General features: G+C 36.0%; 1 protein-coding gene across 5 annotated transcripts in view; it reads right to left on the bottom strand.

Annotated features, from left to right (window-relative positions):
* Window positions 1–3,720: 3,720 nt before the first annotated feature.
* Window positions 3,721–21,654, bottom strand: part of LOC149220603 (IQ domain-containing protein IQM1-like) — a 106,752-nt gene continuing 88,818 nt past the window's right edge. For 2 of the 5 annotated variants that reach the window (XM_089384835.1, XM_089384833.1), the window contains 4 exons: window positions 6,895–6,996; window positions 5,208–5,300; window positions 4,733–4,825; window positions 3,721–4,349 (listed from right to left, as the gene is read on the bottom strand). In XM_089384835.1, coding sequence (XP_089240961.1) covers window positions 4,224–4,349; window positions 4,733–4,825; window positions 5,208–5,300; window positions 6,895–6,996 — 414 coding nt within the window. In that variant the 3' untranslated portion in view covers window positions 3,721–4,223. Of the gene's footprint in view, window positions 4,350–4,626; window positions 4,826–5,207; window positions 5,301–6,894; window positions 6,997–21,654 lie in introns of all 5 variants that reach the window. The other 3 variants (XM_089384834.1, XM_089384837.1, XM_089384836.1) reach the window with 3 other exon arrangements.

Consider the following 21,654-nt stretch of genomic DNA (forward strand, 5'->3'; position numbering starts at 1 on the left):
ATTGATGTTCTTGGTGAACTTTCGTCTGGATATATGTTTTGCAGTTAGCATGGTGAGCTCATATTTGGTTGAGCCTCACTGGATTGGTGCCAAGAATTTTCTGAGATATCTTCGGGGCACAATCTCTCATGGATTGAGATACACTGCCAGAAATATGAAACTGCATGATTATTCGAATTTTGACTGGGCAGGAAGTGTGGAGGATCACTAGAGCACTTCCCAATGTTGGTTCTCTTTGGATTCTACTTCGATATCATGGATGAGTAGAAAGCAGAAGTCGGTTGCTATAAGCACTGCTGAGACCGAATACATAGCTACAAGTATGATTTTGTGTGAAGCTGCCTGGTTGCGGAAGCTCTTAAGTGAGTTGTTTGTACACATGATGAATACCACTGTGATTCTCTGTGATAACCAGAGGGGGGATTCGATTATTGAGGAATCTCGTATTCGATGATTGCTCCAACAAATAGACATCAGATATTGCCATATCTGGGATATGGTAAGTTGATGAGCGAGGAGGCTCCATCGCATTGAGATTGTTGTACAGGTCGTAGACATTTTGTCAAAGCCCCGGGGAAAGGTCAAATCTGTGACTTTCCCGAACGACTTGGAGTCGTTGAGAGATCTTCTTATAAGGGTCCTACATGTTGCATGCATTGAGCTCTGTGAGCTCTGGGGGCTTGGGGTACTTACTGGAGCAACATACGACCACAGGGGGACTCACCCTCCACTGGTGGTGCGCTATGTACAGGATGACAGGTTCAACCTTCCCCTGTGATACCCCGTGGCGACTGTGGATGATTAGTTCTCCCGTGGCAACTGTGAAACAAGATGATTAGTTCTCCTGAGGGTCAGGATGATTAGTTCTCCCGTGGCGATTGTGGAGTAGGATGATTCGTTCTCTTGTGGATAGGATGATTAGTTCTCCTGTCGAAACATCCTACCCATGCAGTCTGGGACTCATGGGAAGTACCACTCATCTGATCAATGAGCAGGGAAATGGGGTTAGGGACCATAGTAGTACTATCGATGACGAATCGTTGTATCTACCATACTCCCTATGCTAGGATGACCTCCATTGATTTGGGATCAATGAAACTGATCTGGGATCAGTATGAGTGGTTTGAGACACTCTCTTGTGATATTGATCTAGGATCAATAAAACTGACTTCGGGTCAGTAAGAGTGATATGACACACTCTCTTCATATGGAACTGACTTTGGGTTAGTAGAGAATGGTATGAGACATTCTCAATCAATTCTTCTTCTTCATGGTTCAACAGAGCAGAGCATAGCAAAGTAGAGCTCAATAGCGCAGAGCAGTGCAAGGCACTGATGGCAGAGATAGTACAATCGGACATATGGATCAGCAGATGGAATTCTCCCTAATTGAGAGGGAGTGTCAAAATTGGCAACTAGGGCCAAACTCCATGTGGGTCATCTTATTTATGGCAGCTGATATTTTTCTTGGATCCCTCTCATCGAGAGGTGCAGGATTGATCTAAAGATCATCCGATTCCGATAAGTATTCATGGAATTATGAATTTATTTGTGTTATAAGACAATTCGTCAAGGTCGGCCAGCAACCAAATAAACCCCACATGTGCTGAACGTTTTAGTATAAAAGGAGATGACTTGAGAGTCATTTCACACACACTTCTATCTTGCTTTCTCTCCACTTGTCTTGGGTTTTACTGGAAGAGAAATCTAGGAGTGGAAGCCTAGACGTTGGAGGAAGAGAGGCTTCCCTAGACACACATGGAAGGCTGCCCTAGAAACAGATGGAAGGCTGCCCTAGACACAGATAGAAGGCTGCCCTAACGCAGACCTAAAGCAGCCCTAACGCTGGATACCCTAATGCAATCCTAAGGTCTAAAATATATTGCGAATTTGGAGCAAGGAAGGCTGAGGCAAGTCCGAGTTTGTGGACTGTTTTGGGTGTGGATTTTAGAGAAGAAGAGCTACAGCTCTTAGTCATTGCACGAGGCAAGAAGGATGGCTTGAGGTGACACATTGGCGCAGTCTTACCATGCAAATCAGGCCGCAGACTAGTGGTGGGTTTCATGATTGTTTTATGCATGATATTGGGGTGTATATCTCTATTTATAGGGACGCAGTAAGAGACTATTACAGCGGTTTTTGGGAGAGAAAGGACCTCCTAACTAGGCCGCAGTCATCTCTAAGGACAGCGAGGAAAACAGGAGTATTCTCCCTACGTTAGGCTTGTTGGTGTGCCCTAACTAGTCAAGTACATGCACAGAACCCTAGGCAGAAATCAGCAGTAGCATGCAGCGAATTGAGGGTTGTTTGTGGACTGATAGCTAGATGCATGGGACAGCAAGGTACATAGTGTTGCCAAGATATATGGGACAGCAAGGTACATAGTGCTGTCAAGATATATGGGCTAGAAAGGTACATAGTGCTATCAATATATATGGGACAGCAAGGTACATAGTGTTGTCAAGATATATGGGACAGCAAGGTACATAGTGCTGTCAAGATATATGGGACAGCAAGGTACATAGTGTTGTATAGATACATGGGACAGTTGTGACATGGCAGCAAAGGCACATGGATAGCAGTAAGCATTGGGACAACAGCAAGACATAGTGCTGCAATAGCAATTGGGACAGCAGCAAGACATGGTGCTGCAATAGCAATTGGGACAGCAATATGGTAAGCAAGGTTCAACAAGCACATGGTGGCAAAACATGGTGCAGCAATGGCACATGAGGGTACATGATGCAATACAGTGATGGGTACTGTCATGATTGATGAAGAATGATAAGATGCAGCATTGTGATGATGGGTGCAGCATGGTGCAGCACGATGATAGGTGGAGTCACCTTGGAGAATCAGTTGAAGTAGCATGTCTTCAATTGATCTCATGTATCATCTTCTTAGAGATGATCTATGCTCTTATCTAGATAAGTCTAAGTGTTGACTTCTATTGTAAATGTAATATCTCTCTCTCTCTCTGCTGAACTATTGAAGAACATATAAGAAGAATTGATCAAAGGTTTCCCCACATTGGGGTTTGTCCAACGCCACATCTTGTGTCCTCTTATCTTGGCTTGTCTTCTGCGATTTATGTTTATGTTCTATCTATAGTTTACTTTAATGCTGATGTGATTGCTAATCTGAAAAAAGATATTGAGCTAACTGTGAAAATTGAAATAAATTGCTCTAAGCATAGAACATACCTAAACTTAACAATGCTTTTCACTCTAAAAGTTCAAAAAATATATGTGAACAATTTTACGAAGACTTTGCACTGTAAACGTCTAGTAGCATCAATCATCATGTGGTTCCATATATATCCTAAAATATTTCACAGTTGGAACCTCAACTAGAGATCCATGTCCTTTTATCGGACGCACTGAAGATACTTTGATTTGAACTCATCAAAATTGGTCATAAAAAGTGATAATAAGGTTTTCATATCCAATTTTGGTATTGGTGAGCTATTCATCGAAAGCTATATAGTTATTGAAAAATATGAAACTATGGCATGCAAAAGTTGTCAGGTTGTTATTGTAACTATGATTAATTTCCACAATATAAATTAGATTTATAACTTTCATGGAAGTTTGGCTACAATGGCATAAACGCAGAAAGTTTCTACGTCAACAAGCACAATCTTCCTGAAGTATTATTTTAAGAACCACTTAAACTAGTTGCTAGTGTGCTACACCAAGAGAAACTTTTGCAAAAGCAATCCTTGATTATAAAACATTCAATTGAAAGAAATTTTCTTGAATATTGTATTTCTGCTCAGGGCCAACTATTTGGGAAAGCCTCTTGAGTAAGTTTTACAATTAATGTAATGTTCAATGCTATAAAAGTACGATTCAACATTGAGATCAGACGCCACAGCTATACTGATCTATATCCTTGGAGAGCTAAGATAAATGAATTGCAAAAGGATCCAATAACAATTACCAACTACGAAGTTCATGTTTGAGTAATATATTATACTATGAGATTCATAACGATATTTTGTCTCGAGTTTCAAGTATTAATTTTTAGGAACTAAACATTGAGATGTAAGAGTGATAGCCCATCATTTCTAACCAATATGGAATAATCTTCACTTCTTCATTGACAAGCAATTTCTCATTCTAAATTTCTTTTGCTGAGAAATAATTTAATGACCTTGCTAAAGGGGTCTTGAAGGACAATGAAAAGCTCAAATTTGATCTGTGCTCCTAACGCATGCATGTCCTATGTAGAATATTTTATTCTTTTGTAACAAACCTGCTCTTCTCTGTTCTCTTTTGCATTCAACCCACTCTCGGTTATAAGATCCTTTCCAAGTTCATTTGATTTTTCATCATAACACGGTCTCCGCTGAAAAATCAACACAACTACAGCTTCAGGAAACTTGCAAAAATTAATCACTTTTCATTCAAATGACAATTAACATGAAATTTATGTTTGAATAATATAATATGCTCCTTTGAAATTCATAAAGATATTTTCTCTAGTTTCAAGTCTTAACTTTTAAGAACTGAACATTGACATGTAAGAGTGATAGCCCTTTATTTGTAATCAATAATCTCCACTTCTTAATTAACAAGCAATTTCTTATTCTAAATTTCTTTTGCTGAGGAAATAATTTAATGACCTTTTATGATGGTCTAAAGAGGTCTTGAAGGACAATGAAAAGCTCAAATTTGATCTGTGCTCCTAATGCATGTCCATGTAGAATATTTTCTTCTTATATAACGAACCTGCTCTTCTCTGTCCTCTTTTGCATTCAACCCACTCTCGATTATAAGATCCTTTCCAAGTTCATTTGATTTTTCATCATCACCTGGTTTCCTCTAAAAAAGCAACACAACTGCAGCTTCAGGAAACTTGCAAAAAGTTAATCACTTTTCATTCAAATGACAATTAACATGGCATTCATGTTTGAGTAATATATTATACTACTTTGAAATTCATAATATATTTTTTCTCAAATTTTAATATTAAATCTTAAGAACTAAACATTGACATGCAAGAGTAATAGCCCTTCATTTGTAATCAATATGAAATGATCTTCACTTCTTAATTGACAAGCAATTTTTCATTTTAAATTTCTTTTGTTGAGGAAATAATTTAATGCCTTTCTATGAAAGGCTAAAGGGGTCTTGAAGGGCAATAAAAAGCTCAAATTTGATCCCTGCGACTAATGCATGTCTTGCTTAGAATATTTACACGAACCTGCTCTTCTCTGTCCTGTTTTGCATTCAACCCACTCTCAATTATAAGATCCTTTCCAAGTTCATTTAATTTTCCATCATAACCTGGTCTCCTCTGAAAAACCAACACAACTACAACTTCAGGAAACTTGCAAAAGTTAATCACTTTTCGCTCGAATGACAATTAACACGATATTCAACAACAAGTAGAATGACATAAATCAATAGAAGCCAATTAGGCCACATATCACTGAACGGATGAGATTGAAGAAACCGAAATAAATAACAGTAAACGGTGGGGTTAGTTCTGGCGTTTTACAGAAACAGGATCACAACAGCCTCAAACATTAGAGAGCTTGAAAGTAGAAAGCTTCAGGCAATTTATGAAAGACCCAACAAAAATATAATGATATGATTGCTTTGGACATGCTGCCATAATGTTTAGTAGAAGTACCCCCTAAGGCCACAACATAATGTTCAGTACAAGTTTCCCCTTGTTGAGGCCGAATATTATTTCAAATTTTTCTTCTTTTTCCTCCTGTGCTGATGGGAAACCAGTTGAGCTTTCGGACACACTCCTCTTAAATACAGCTTTGAAGACACAGCAAGAAAGATTCGGTAATGACCGGAAATAAGAGATGCATGCACCATTTGAAATAAACAGAATGGGTGACCCATCACTAACGTGAGTATCCTTGAAATCAGAAGAATTTTCCAGGTCACAAGGACCCCCTTCGCTTTATAAGTTGAATCAGGAGATCGATAGTGCATTAGAATTCGGATAAACTGCGTACAAACCCTGAATTTGAACCCTGTTTTACATAGTGAAAATTCAAAACAAAACTGTTCAGACTTGAACTTTCCTAGTGTTTTAATTCGCAACCAATATTTAAGTGACATTTCTGCTATTATCCAGAATATGTTACTATGCATACTTAAATATTCACCTTCAGAGCTATGTTAAAACTTAAAACAACTAACAAAAAGTCAACTGCTACTTTATCTTTTTATTTTTCCTCATGGATTTTGTCCAATATCTTGTGGTAGGATGTTAAGTTTGAGTTTTATAATCTACACAATTTTGATACTTGAAAATTCTTATAGGATACTAAATTCATTTGTGCATTTAAAAATACATTTTAAACAACAAAAATCCATAATCTTAGACCATAAATTCCAACTAAAAGATGAAAACTTCTCATCGATAAACTGCTCCCCTCATTTATTGCCTATGCCATATCCTATTTGAATCTCAATATAACCATCGAGAAGCTGGTTAGTAAATATCATATATTATCTTCAGGTTTCTGTAGTCTGTTAAATTGTCCATAGATTATTCACGAAGAACTGCATCAACAATGTAGTGTGTCAACGTTTCAAACCTGTCGCTGGGTTCATCATCGGATTTAAGAGTGCTGATTACAGATGCGGTTTAAATATTATGGACAAATATTATATATATTTAGTATTTAACCCTAACAGGCAGATGCTTTGTAATTTTTAAATTTCCCACATTAGATCCTGATTACCGAAGAACCAAAACAAGTTTAGGATACGCTTGTGTTTAAGTTTCCAAAAGTGCATAAAAAAGGATAAAAAACATTTGAAGCATTACAACAACCATAATGACAATGCCAGTCAAACTTGAGCTCATGCCAAAGAATAAAGAATGAAGTAAAAATAGAAATTTGCTTGATTTTAATACGGACCTCCACATTAGTCATGTCAACACCATTTTTAACAAGAAAACTGATGAAGTTCTGAAGGTTTTCTTCTGTTGGACGGTAGTGTCCACTGATAGGAGATATAGACTGCACCATACAAGAGAATAAAATCATCACATTTTTCAAATCTATGCAGCGTCATGATTCAAGCAAATTATGACGATATAACCCAAACAAGCAAAGCAAACACAATGAAATTGACTGTAAAATGCCAAGATTTCAAATAAAACTCTGTACAACATGAATCATGTGATGCAGGAGACTACAGTTCAATGGATATCCTGCATAACCCTCCCAAAAAATCTTGTTTCCAGATTTCATTATATTATTGAAGTTTCTAATTTTGTTTATAAATTCATGATTTGATTATAGCTATGAGGTCTGTACATAGGTTGATGGCATAATGTTAATACCTGGCTCACCATTGAAATAATCCAAGAATGGCGGCTCATTCTCGTAGCGGAATTTTGTGGAGCCATCACAATCACCTTTCTGCTTATTGATTTCTCAATGACTTTGTTGCAAAGATTGCAGAATCTAAGGCCGATGGAGAGATCGGGAAAGCAGTATACCAAGGAATCTTACACATTGTTTATAGAATATGGACAAAGCAAGAAAAGTTCCGAGTCAATTGCAATTGCAAGGTACATGAATCGATTGAAGTTGTGCCTTCAAGATAAATATTGCATGTTAAGTGTCCAATCTGTGTCATAGGTGTGCCAGATGGCTTTGAGCATTGAAGAAAAGTTAGCAAGAAAGAAAAAATGTTGAGAGAAAGATGAGATTAGATAGTCAGGAGAGGACAACCAATTGAAAAAAAGAACGACCAAGATAGTAGCAGCACTGTGAACCAAAATGTTGGAAGAGGAAGTGAGGACCAGGACATGAAAGAGGCAGAGGTGATAGATTCACTAGTATGTGTTTCAAGTGTGGAGCACATGGACATTGTGGATATGCGTGTCCAAAGAGATGGAAGGATGGGAACAAGTAAAATTTGAAATAGTGTGTTGTTGACATAGTAGAGCTGACAATTGAAGGAGAACCAATCCAACTATTGTCAAAGGAAGGCGAGAGTGTAATGGTATAAAAACTATTTTTGGAGCAGGACAAAGTTACAAACGGCCTGGTAAGGAACCCATGCAGAGGAAGAGAATTGTCATAATCAAATGTAGAGTTGAGGGCAAGTGTTGTAATTTGATTATAGAGAACCTTGTTATTGACTTTCGTATCAAGATTACCAAGATAGCATTCTAAGTGATGTTTTTCCCGGGATGCATATCACCTTAAAGGGAAGAGCATGGCAATATGATCAACGTGTTGTCCATGGTGGCCAAGAGAATGCCTAACTATTTGAGAAAGAAGGAAGTTCAAGTTGCATGCAGTGTAGGAAGATAATAGTAGAGTTTGTGTCCTGTTGCACTCAAATTGTCAAAGTTCCAGGGAAGCCGAAGTACCAACCTTTTCAACAAGGATCAGATCACATATCAGCAGTCCATGTGTCAAGGTTATCCCATTCTACAAGTTATGTGATGTAAACGATCTTAGTAAAACCTTGAGTCTATGTAACAACCTAGGTAAACCTATAATTTGATGATGGATTCCATCCTAAGAGGTATTTTAACCTCGTTGATTACCTGTGTTTCTAGACATGGCTAATCAAAAGAGTTTTTTTTCCCTCCAGCTTAAACCCCAAAGCTAGGGTGAAATTTATTGTCGTATTATTAGGTGAGTCATAGTGTTTTTAGTCGAGTCTAATGTAAAAGTGGTTTGGGAATAATTTAAGCTAGTTGGCTTAATTATTTTATGGATGATGATGGTGATGATAATGGTTAACGTCCACTGAGACCAAACTTTGGTCTATCGGACCTAAAGAAACGAATTATTTAGTTTGATTTAAGATTTTATTCCTATGCTCAAAAATCTTGGAGAGAAGCCTCCCAAGCTCACTGTAATTTTGACAACGTAAAAGGCTAGAAAGGTCAATATTGCAACAAAGATTTTGAAACTGAGATCTAATGTGGTTGTATGCAGGGCACTCTAAGAGGAAGTGATTTTCATCCTCAATGTTCGTATTCTCACAGAGATGGCAGAACCTTTCCATCCACGGTGTTTTAGGAACTACCCAATGACCCGTTTCACTATGGAGCTCATGAGAGTTCGTTCTAATCTTGGCTATATTAATTTTCTTCTTTGAGCTAGTTAAAACAGAGAGATACTTTTGATCTTCTAGGTTGGGGTTGATGACCTCCTTATAATATCTTAATTTTCTTTTAGCTGCTAAATCTTTCTCACACCACAATTTTTCTTTGAACTTAGAAGTAACAATATTTTTAATGTTATTAGTGTTTTGCAATGCAACATTCTCGTCGATCTCCCAATGGTTTAACCATGCCTTGGTGTCTTTATACCAACCTCATTTAAGCCTTAGGTGGTTTTGGCTGGAATTTAAAGCTAGCTTAGGAAGTCTATGGTCTCCTATGTTATTGAGTTCATGCTTGTACAATAGAAGCCTAGTCATAGCTAGGCTCTCGATAGGGGAAAGACCCACTTCTATAAGGAGAATAGGATAGGGTGTATTGCTTTTAATTTTGAGGTTATACATTATAAAACGCTTCTGGATTTGCTCAATCTTTCTCCAGCATTCTCTAGAGATGCTACAACCCCAAACCTCACATCCATATAAGATAACCGAAGTGACTAAAGTTTCAAAGAGGAACTTCTTTCTATCCCACATTATGAGGTTTGTCGTTTTACAATTATTTTCAAGACAAAAATAAGCTTTCCATCCCCCATTAATCCTTTTCTCAATGCTATAGTTCTAGTTGAGCTTGTGATGAATATCAATTCCTAGGTACTTGTAGGAAGACACTTCCTCCAAGTTACTATTGTCATACACAAAATTAGCATAAGTGTCCTTCTTGGATTTGATAATCATAACTTTTGTTTTGTCAGTGTTAACAATCATACCCATGGTAGAGCAGAAATCCTTAAGAAGTATAAGTTGCTTATCAAGATCAAATGGGCACCTTGCGAGAAGAACAATATCGTCAGCGTAGAGAAGAAGGATGATGACTATCCCAGCTAAGATCGTGCCAGCACATCCTACTTCCTCTAAATAGCCTTCTAGCTTGTCGATGTAAATGCCAAATAGGGTAGGGGAGAGGGGGCAACCTTGTTTAACCCCGATATTACCCTTAATATCTTTCGACCACCCCTCATTTCTCTTTAACTTGGCAATTACATTCTCGTATAACCTTATAGCGGCAGCTCTCAACTCAAAAGGAACCTTTAGCTCTTCTAATCTGTTCCAAAGGTTGCTTCTAGGAACCATATCGAAAGCCTTTCTAAAGTCCACAAAGCAACAAAAGAAATTGGATTTATCATTGCGGCACTCCTCCACAATGATCCTAAGCGTAACGAGGTGGTCCGTTGTTGAGTGCTGCTTTCTAAAACCCGCTTGGCCTTTAGCCCACTTACCTTCACTTTCAAGCCATATGCTTAACTTCCTTTCCAAAATAATACCATATAACTTGGCTAGGAGAGGGTTGATCATAATTGTCCGATAATTAGAGGGGTTATTTGTATCCCCACTTTTAAAAATAGAGATAATGAGGCTTTGAGTCCATGGTTTAGGGAACCCTTGTTTGACCGCTTGATTGAAAAGCTTGTGAATGTGGGGGATGAGGATAGGACCTCCAATTTTTAAGATTTCCGCCTGGTAACCTTCAATGTCCTTAGCTTTCCCATTAGCCAAGCGATTAACCCCAAAATCAATGTCTTCTAATGAGAAAAATTCTTTCGTTGTGAGCAGGGTTTCAAAGTTATCCATGACATTTGGAGATTCATAAAGCTTTTTAAGATAGGAATTCCAGTCGTGTAAAGCAATTTTATTATTATCTTTAGTTTTCCTAGTTATAATCTGCCTCCAGAATTTCTTAGGAGCTACCTTAGAGAGGTGTAAGAGATTCTCTTATCTTTTACGAATATACTGCCTTTTTTTCCTTTTAGTTAGGGCTTTGTATATTTTTATCTTGCCAATTTTAAGAGATTCATCAACAACTTCCTTAATTGCTCTCCTCGCACTTTTACAATCTTTGTCATACCATGGGTTGGTTTTGCTATTTCTTTTATTACTTGAAACTTCAATTGAGAACTTGTTAATAGAATATGAGAGGGTTGTAGTAAAATTATGATAGAGATCTTCTATGTTGTCTATACTAGATAAAGGAAGCAAATTAGTTTTTAATTCATTTAAAAAGAGATCTTTTTTATTTCTATCAAAGATTAACTTCTTTTGGCTATAAGGATTATCTTCTATGGGATCTCTATGCATGACAAAATTGAGAGTTATAAGTAAAGGCCTATGATCAGAGTCTCGTGGTCGTTTAAGATGTCAAAATTTGTTATTTCGTTGTATAGAGGGAGATCAGAGATAACATAGTCTACCACGCTGCTACCAAGTCCATGGATGTAGGTCATCTGGCTAGAATTGGGCCACTTCTTTAGACTGTTGCAAATTATGAGACCTTGAGCACTACAGAGCTTGACTAGCTTCGACCCAAACAAATTCTCCCCGAGGTCTTCAGAGCTCCTTTTGTACCAGCTAGTCAAAGGAAGGTCTTCTTCTAACCAAAAAGGATTAGGGTTGGAATGATTGCTTAGAAGAATAGCTTGGTTGCTTGAAGTTCGAGCATTAAAGTCACCCATTAAAAGGACATTGCCATCATTCCTTATGCTAGAAATATCATTCTCTAACCCATTGTAAGGACTATTTTTATCTAGATTCTTTTTCTTATAGAAGTTAGAATTGATGGGGGGGGAAATAACAGATTGCTATGTAGGTCTTTTTATCATAAATGTTGGTAATTTTTATCCAAATATATTGGTTGTAAGGGTCGTTTTTATAAATCCTAGCATGGGGAGAGATGTTCTTCTTAATGTAACAAGCTATACCCCCAATGCCTCTACGGGAGGATCGCTTATTCTAGGTAGACCATAAAGTAAAGCCATCTATGTTAGGGACCTTAGATTCTTCGTGCTCCCAAGTTTTAAAAAGCAAAATAATATCAACATCATTCGAGATCCAACTTAGCTTGGGGCCTTTGTTCCATGGAAAGCCCCGGCAGTTCCAAGAAAGAATCTGGAGCATGTTGAATTACTATTTATTATTATCTTTTTGGTTTCTATCTCGAATAACAGCTTTTCTATTTCTGATTATTGCCCATTTTCCTTCCTTCCTAGCTTCCTTTACATTTTAAACCTCCTTTCTCAATTCTTCTTGATCTTCTGGAATGAGATCTTCATTTATAAATATTCTCGTTCCTTTTAGACTTGAGGTTTTACTAAGTATGTCATACTTATGGTCAGTAGAGCTCACCTTTCATTTATTCTCAATTAGTTTCCCCAACCTTGTTGCTTCTGTGAGACACGTTGTTTCAATTTGTAATCTGTTATGTAATTCTGTTTGGGCTATGGCTAAAGTAATATCGTCTACCTCCTCTTTCAAACTGAAGATTATAAGGTTCAAGACCCTTTTGTTACGCTCATGGTCTAATTCTATCAATTTTTTCATTTCATCTTTAATTGGTTTGATATCTACTTTACCTGACACACTATTTAGGGTGAGGCGGATATTAACTTTTTCTTCTAACTCTTTAATCATGTCCTTCATTTTAAGACTCTCTAAAGTATCAGCATCTACTTGCTGGGATGTTTAGTTCATATCTTGGTTTTGTTTTTCTATAACCTGCAACCTAGTTTCCATTGCCTCCATCTTATTCTCCAATAGATCTATTTCATTTTCTATTTGTTTTTGGATCTTGTCTTCAAGAGATGTGAATTTATTTTCCAGCATGGCTACTAACTCTGTTTGTAGCTTGACTTCTCTTTCTTCTCTACGTTTCTCTAAAGACTCTATATACTCATAGAGGCTCTGTAGAGTAACTGTGCTAGGTCTACCTTTGGTAATTGTGGTGAATTATTCATACTTGAAAATATATGAACAGATATGTATTAGAAAAATATAAGGAATGTGTGCACCTGATATTAGCAAGTTGGACCGCAAACGCACGTGCCCCAGATTGTTTTTCTATTATCGCAAAGAGATTGTGAATGATTACCGCAGAGAGATTGTAAATTATGACCACAGAGAGATCGTAAATTATTACCGCAAAGAAATGGTAAATATATCACCCTAAATTATTACCGCAGAGAGATCGTAAATACATCACCCTCGCAGATGGGTTGTGTGTCTTGAGGGTCTAAGCCGAATGTGTATTCCCTCTTTGAGTCTTGTAAATGAGAAATCTTAAAGTATTAGAGGATTGGAAAATTAATTAAATCCCCTCGTGTGTAAATTAATTAATTTTTCTGGCAAAATTAAATTAAATCCTAAGCCAGAAAATTAATTAATTAGAGTCAAATTAATTTGTCTTAGGAAAATAAATTCTCCAAATGGAAAATTTTGTGGGCCTTAAAAGAGTCAATTTTTAAAGGTCCTCCACCAAAAGAATATCTCAAGAAAATTTGGACCCTTGGACCTTGATGGTTAAGTCAAAGTCAAATTTTTGAGGAAATTAACTCAAAAATAATTAATTTTGAGCTAATTAAAATGGAATTAAATGATTAATTCGAAAATTCATCAAAAATAAAAAGTCAAAGGCCAAGATTAAAAGATCTTGAAGTTTTTATCAACGGCTAAGATTATTTTGACAAGGACCAAAGAAACTCGTTGTTATTTTTCCGTTTGGAGGATTTATCTATAAATTAGAGAGTCAGTTGAGTCTCTAGTTGTCTTGATCTCTAGCTAGAAATCACTGCTGAAGCATTTTTGTAAACTATTTTCCCACTGGAAACTATTTTTTCTGCTATAATAAAAGACATTGGAGTGCAACTCGAGGTGTTCTTTTTCGTTGATCAGTGGTATGTATTGACTACGGGCTTCCTATGTTGTGCTTCATGTGATTATTTTGAGATAATACATAGTGTTTGCAAGTACTCAATCCTTGGTCTCCAAGTTCATAGACTGTGGGCAAGGATCATTTTGCTTGGATCTCTAGTTTTTATATAGTGGATTAAATCTTTGCTAAGGCTATAGTGAGCATAAATTTTCTGAAGTATTTCTAGTCATTCTTCAAAGGAAAAAATATTATAAAAGTTATTCTCTCAAAAATCTTTTGAAACCCTTGTATAATTTATAAAATAATTTTGTAATTTAGATTATAAATTATTTTTTCTAACTTGGTTGGGGTTTTTAGATTTATTTTGTATATATTTGGGGTTTGGGTGTTGTAATTTTATTTTTGCAGGTTGGATCAAGGGATCAAGTGAAGGAAGAGCTAGATCTAGGCCCTTGAGGGTAAGATCTAGTCTCTAGATAATTTTGTAGGGCCATCCACTAAAGATTATTCAACAAAATTCAGATCTGAAGAAGAAGAAAAAAATCGAGAAAAAAAGGTTTTACTTTCTAGCCTTCATGGGACTAGATCTAGCCCCTTCGTAGACAACGTCAACCTTATGATCCCTTGCATCCAACTTTTCAGCCTCTCTAAGGCTGGTTGTGAAGCCTAGAGGCCTTAGCCTCTTCTTCTTACCCCTGCGCTGGCCCTTTTAGGCCTTCTTGGGCCTAGTCATGGCCCTTTTGGGCCTCGGCCTCCCTCTGGAAGGCTAGACGACAACCCTAGAGGGCTTGTTGTGGGCTTTTGAGTCCTCAAAACCCCATCGTCCTCCTTCTGTGAATCTCCTCCGCCAGCGTCCCCCTCTCTGAGCCTCTGCGTTGACCTTTTGCGGCCTGATCTAGCTTCTTTAAGCCCCGATCTATCATTCTAGCCACTCTATCCCCAAACGCTGGCCTTCCTTGGCCTAGTATTGCCTTTTTTTTGGCCTCCTTTGCCCTAAAACCCTAAGTATGAAGTTTTACACTGAATACTTGGTGGTTTTGTAGGTTTAAGGTCTCAAAAATCATATTTTTCAGGTGGCAAATTGATCCTAAAGTTTCCTCAATTTTCAACCACGGGATCTTCAAGGCTTGGGCCTAGGGTTTGACATCTAAACTCTAGATTTACTTATGTTTCAATTCAGCAATTAAATCACTGAAAATTCACCCCTAAAATCACATGTTTAATGGTCAAAATCACTTAAAATCATAAAATCTAAATTCTCATGAGTTTTGGCCACTTGATCATCTTGGGTTTGGCCTAGATCTAACTTTTAAACTTGTTGGGGTTTACTGCATAACTGAAAAATTCAAATCTGAATATTTTTGAAGCATATACTTAATAAGGGTCAAAAATTTTAAATTTTCAGTTTGCGGCAAAATCTTAATATTTTTAGGCATTTTGGGCATTATCTCTAATATTGCTAGCTTGTTGATTTGTCATTGTTTCACTGCTGTAATAAACATATCAATTCTGAAAATCACTCAATCAAACTCTCTAAAAGCCAAAAAAAATTGAATTTTTCAAGTTCTAGTGCAATTTTACTATTTTTGGGCATATTGGTCATCTAATTTTGGTATCATTAGCTTGCTGATCTGTGGTTACTTACTGCTGTAATTAATATTTCAGATCTCAAAATTCACTGAAGAATACATCTTAAGAAGGCTAATTCATTTGATTTTCCAGTTGACTAAAGTTTATTTGATGATTGGGCATATTTTTGTGATATTGGGCAAGCATAAGCATTACTGATTTGACATTTACTTACTGTTGTCATAAATTGTTTACGGTTGTCATAATAGTCATTTTCTCATCAAAAGGTCATAGGAACATAAAAGTGCCTAAGTGTCTTCATATTTTGTTCCTAGCATTTACATTGTGAAAGTGACTAACACTTTGTTTCTATTGTGGGTTTGATTGTTATAAGAGTTCATATTTCACACACTTAAAGCACTTCAATTTCTTGGGAATATTGGCATCTTGATTGATAAGTGGAGAATTTGTTTTAATTGGTTAAACATCTTGAGCAAATTTCTTGAAGATTGCACTTGTATCTTTCAGCATTTATCTTGTTTAAGATTGTATTTTAATATTGTTAAGTACTCTTTCTTTAAGACAATATACATTAAGTACTTACGTAACCTAAACAATCTTAACCCAAGATAACTTTCACTCACCATCTTGCATTAAAACAATGTAAACTTTGAAACGGGAACTATAAACTCAAAACGGGAACTCTGGCCCAAAAATCCCAAAAAAATATCAAAAACAGTGCTAAAAACGAAAAATGTGTATACTGGAACGATGATTTTATTTTTTAGGGGTAAATTTTGAACATGTTTTAAAAATGGCAGTGACTACAAAATTTATATAAAATTTTCGTGCAAAATATAGCTTCAAAATGAAAAAGTGATGATACTGGAACGATGATTTTTTTTTTTAGGGTCAATTTTCAAACTTTTTAGAGTATTTGAGCAATCGGGTGGTGGGGCGCCACCGCCCCACCACCAATGATTGGTTAATAAAATAGTAACCAATTATTTAAGTAATATTTATATAATATTTTTAATAATAACTAAAAATTGATACCTAAAATGTATTTAAAAATAATTATACATTTTTCCTATCAATATTACATTATTCTTATTATAAGTCACCAACAATACTATGTAATACTATAGTAATCTATACTTGGTGAAACATCTTTTTTTTCTGAAATAAATACGAAATGCATCACTTTTGGGAGCATCTGAATGTTTGATTTTTTTTTAATAAATACAAAATGTATGTTGTCTTCAAGATCATATAACACTTAGTAATCTATACTTGGTGAAACATATTTTTATTCCGAAATAAATACGAAATGCATCACTTTTGGGAGCATCTGAATGTTTGATTTTTTTTTTAATAAATACAAAATATATGTTGTCTTCAAGATCATATAACACTTAAATATGTCACAGGTTTATTTTGACCAGTACAAAACATTTATCTTTTTTAACTTTTACATTAATTTGGTGCTAAGACCAAACGGACTGAACCTCTTCACACTTACTCGATGTGTAAAATACTAAAATACGTCAAAGATTTACTGTGGGATGGCAAATCACTTTGAGTGGTCATGAATGAACTATACTCGAGATAGAATCACAATATTTTCTCTTTGACTGAAGATGCTGGAGATGAATGGCAGGCACTTCCAGAAAGAAATCGCATGACTAACGAATGGATAAAGCTGACTTTTTAATATAATTTTCTATATTGTTTCATTCGATTTGATTTTTGAGTTTGGTGTGTTATTTTTTCAAAAATGATTTTAATTTCATTTTGGTTTTGTTATTTTTTCAAAGTTTTAATATTGAGTTAATTTTTACTAGCATTGGTCGAACCGAACCGCAGAAAATTTGGGGGAAACAACTGGATTTTGTTGCCCAATTAACTTATCCTTCCCACGGTACCTAATGTGCTAATTCTCACTGAAAAGTAGGCAATCAGTCAAAGAAATAGTCATAACTGTCATAGTATTTAAAGGGACCTGAACCGCCGATTTTATTTTTATCTTTTTATAAGTACTGGATTTTGGGGCCAAAATCACTTCCCCTTCCCACGATACGTAATGTACAAATTATCATTGAAAAGTATGCAATCAATCAACGTAATAACCATAACTGTCATACTATTTAAAACTTCTATTTTGAGTGTATCATTTTTTATTGAAACTTGAACATTTGTAAATTTGAGAGACAGAAGTGAGGCTAGCTTGTTTAAATTCTCTTTTTGTTTCCAGATTGTTAAATATTCTGGAAATGTGTAATTCAAATAAATTATTTAAATCATTATACAATTGTAAATTTCTTTCTATGGCTTTAAAATTTGGAGCCTGCTTTTTTTAGTCGCAACTGCAGCGGAAACTCGGCGTATTCATAATAAGCATCATCGATATATCTACCGAAAACAGTTCCGTGTCTCCATAACAGGGAGGGATGTCATATATACGGAAAAGTTAAATGGGGATGAATGCGCATAAATCATTTAGAAATGGACAGAAGCACATTGTTACCCAGAAATCACAAGCTATATTTTATGGATTATAATGGTTACATATATTACACCCATCGTCATCGCTCACACTTGCATCCAACCATTGTGCCAAGACCTGATGGAATCCGATGGGCGGGATGGGGAAATTCTCATCCCAAGACAATAAAATTCACGTTCACACCTCCCATCATTGCGCTAAGATGAAATGAAGGTTAATGAAATAAAACCTGGCTATTAGGTATTTGAGCAATCGGGTGGTGGGGCGATTCTGAGAATCGACCCGCCACCGCCCCGCCACCACACTGGTGGCGGGGCGGTGGCGGGTCGATTCTCAGAATCGCCCCACCACCCGATTGCTCAAATACCTAATAGCCCAAGCAATATGTGGTGAGTCAACGTGGACGGTGAGGTGGAATAAAATCAAATATTGTAATAAAACTACATAACCTCCCCTCGCCTTTGCACCATAACACCCATTGCCAAGATTCAGATTAAAAAAAAATTGCGTTGACGAGAAATAAAAGGTTAACACCCATTGCCAAGATTCAGATCAAAAAAAAATTGCGCTGACGAGAAATAAAAGGTACGAATGGGAAAATTCTTGTCATGGAATGTAAAAAAAATTCTCGTTGCTTGGGCTATTAGAGTATTTGAGCAATCGGGTGGTGGGGCGATTCTGAGAATCGACCCGCCACCGCCCCGCGGGGGTCGATTCTCAGAATCGCCCCACCACCCGATTGCTCAAATACTCTAATAGCCCAAGCAATATGTGGTGAGTCAACGTGGACGGTGAGGTGGAATAAAATCAAATATTGTAATAAAACTACATAACCTCCCCTCGCCTTTACACCATAACACCCATTGCCAAGATTCAGATAAAAAAACAATTGCATTGATGAGAAATAAAAGGTTAACACCCATTGCCAAGATTCAGATAAAAAAAAAATCGCGTTGATTAAGATAAAAAAAAATTGCGTTGACTAGAAACAAAAGGTTAACACACATTGCTAAGATTCAGATCCAAAAAAAATTTGCGTTGACGAGAAATAAAAGGTGCGAATGAGAAAATTCTCATCGTGGAATGTAAATAAAATTATGTTAGCACCTCCCATCAATTACACCCATCGTCATCACTCACACTTGCATCCAACCATTGTGCCAAGACCTGATGGAATCCGATGAGCGGGATGGGAAAATTCTCATCCCAAGACAATAAAATTCACGTTCACGCCTCCCATCATTGCGCTAAGATGAAATGAAGGTTAATGAAATAAAACCTGGTGTGCAACGAGTGGCGGGGCGGTGGCGGGGCCATTCTGAGAATCGCCCCACCACCCGATTGCTCGAATACTCTAATAGCCCAAGCAATATGTGGTGAGTCAACATGGACGGTGAGGTGGAATAAAATCAAATATTGTAATAAAACTACATAACCTCCCCTCGCCTTTGCACCATAACACCCATTGCCAAGATTCAGATCAAAAAAAATTGCATTGACGAGAAATAAAAGGTTAACACCCATTGCCAAGATTCAGATAAAAAAAAATTACGCTGACGAGAAATAAAAGGTGCGAATGGGAAAATTCTCATCGTGGAATGTAAAAAAAATTCTCGTTGCTTGGGCTATTAGAGTATTTGATCAATCGGGTGGTGGGGCTATTCTCAGAATCGCCCCGCCACCGCCCTGCCACCAGTGGGGTGGCGGGGCAGTGGCAGGGCGATTCTCAGAATCACCCCACCACCCGATTGCTCAAATACTCTAATAGCCCAAGCAATATGTGGTGAGTCAACGTGGACGGTGAGGTGGAATAAAATCAAATATTGTAATAAAACTACATAACCTCACCTCGCCTTTGCACCATAACACCCATTGCCAAGATTCAGATTAAAAAAAAAATTGCATTGACGAGAAATAAAAGGTTAACACCCATTGCCAAGATTCAGATCAAAAAAAAAAATTGCGTTGATTCAAATCAAAAAAAAAATTGCGTTGACTAGAAATAAAAGGTTAACACCCATTGCCAAGATTCAGATCAAAAAAAAATTGTGTTGACGAGAAATAAAAGGTGCAAATGGGAAAATTCTCGTCGTGGAATGTAAAAAAAAATTATGTTAGCACCTCCCATCAATTACACCCATCGTCATCGCTCACACTTTCATCCAACCATTGTGCCAAGACCTGATGGAATCTGATGGGCGGGATGGGAAAATTCTCATCCCAAAACAATAAAATTCACGTTCACACCTCCCATCATTACGCTAAGATGAAATGAAGGTTATAAAACCCGGTGTGCAACGAGTGGCGGGGCGATTCTCAGAATTGCCCCACCACCCGATTGCTGAATGCATGAGGTTAAAACAGTGGTTTTTGGGAGATTTGGGATCGTTTTGACTAGATTGGTGTTAATAAATAAAAATTTCAATAATTTCTAATAAATTGATATGGTTTAATTCCAAACATCATTATTAAATTGATAAATAGACAAATCACTTGGTGGAAATAAAAAAGTTTTTCGAAGAAGCTCATCTTTTATCTCTTTGCATAGATAAGATTTGTTTTCGCTGATAATTCTGTTGAGATGAATTGATTACAAGGGAAACAAGTGTGTAAGCAAGTCTTAATCATATAAATGAATTTCACATGTAGACTTGAACATATATAATTTTGATTTTTTTTAATAAATATAAAATTAATTGTGTTTGGATGAATTATAGTGTTTTTTTCTTCACTTGATTAAAATTGGTAGTGGATGATATGTAATGAGTTCTTTTTATATATTACAATTCACCATTATTAAATTAGTTGAGTTTGTTTTATTAATTTTGAAAATTGGTATAAAATTGATATAAAATGTTTTAAAGTAATTTCATGTTTGTGAAAATATTGAATATTTGATAAAAATGATTGTTGAATAGAATGATAAATACATTCAAGAAAATTTCTAAACATTTCAGCCTTTCATTCAATAAAGAATTAATGCTCTTAAATTTCTTCTAGATGCAATGCAAGAAATTGGGTTGAAGAAAGGGGACTTTAGTGAATCACGTGTGGCAAAAAAGGCAAAGGAACCCCAACCACCATTACATGGAATGTTTGGAAAGACATACATTGGGAGATTCACAGACATCAAAGGCCCATTAGAAGAGGAAAATAAGCAAAAGGAAACATAAAATGTTGTGGAAGAAGACAATGATGAAACTCTAGAGGACGAAGAGTTTGGATTACGTGACATTGTTGATTAAATTTAAGTTATGCTTGGAAATCAAGCTTTGCAATGTTTTGACTTTGACATTTTATGAGAAGAATAAACACTCAATTAGGGTGTTATACGTTTAATATTTGTAATATGTGATTTTCGCATTGATTTTTAAGTTAATCATTATTTTTTGAAAAAAAAAATGATTATTATTATTTTTTTGACATGAAATTCATAAAAAAGCTATTATTTAACCATTTTTAGTTAAAATTAGCGTATAAAAATTGTGATTTTGACATGTCAATTCTAGCAAAAAATTATCAAAACGTGTAGTTTTTTAGTTATATTTATGTTAAAAATGGTTATTTTTATGTCCATTATTAAAAAATATTGTTTTTTAGAAACAATTATTTCATGTGGAGCGAAAAATTAATTAAGGATATATAAATATGTAGAATATCGAAAATTCTAAATATCGACCTCCTAATTTAAAAATGAAAAACAATAAAAACCTCACTTAAAAAAAAGTTAAAATTAAAATAAATAAAAAAAGAAAATGACCACTTCAAAAA

Source organism: Pinus tabuliformis, chromosome Q, assembly GCF_031772625.1.
Source record: "Pinus tabuliformis cultivar Carrire ecotype Pingquan chromosome Q, CPIR1, whole genome shotgun sequence".
Taxonomy (NCBI): domain Eukaryota; kingdom Viridiplantae; phylum Streptophyta; class Pinopsida; order Pinales; family Pinaceae; genus Pinus; species Pinus tabuliformis.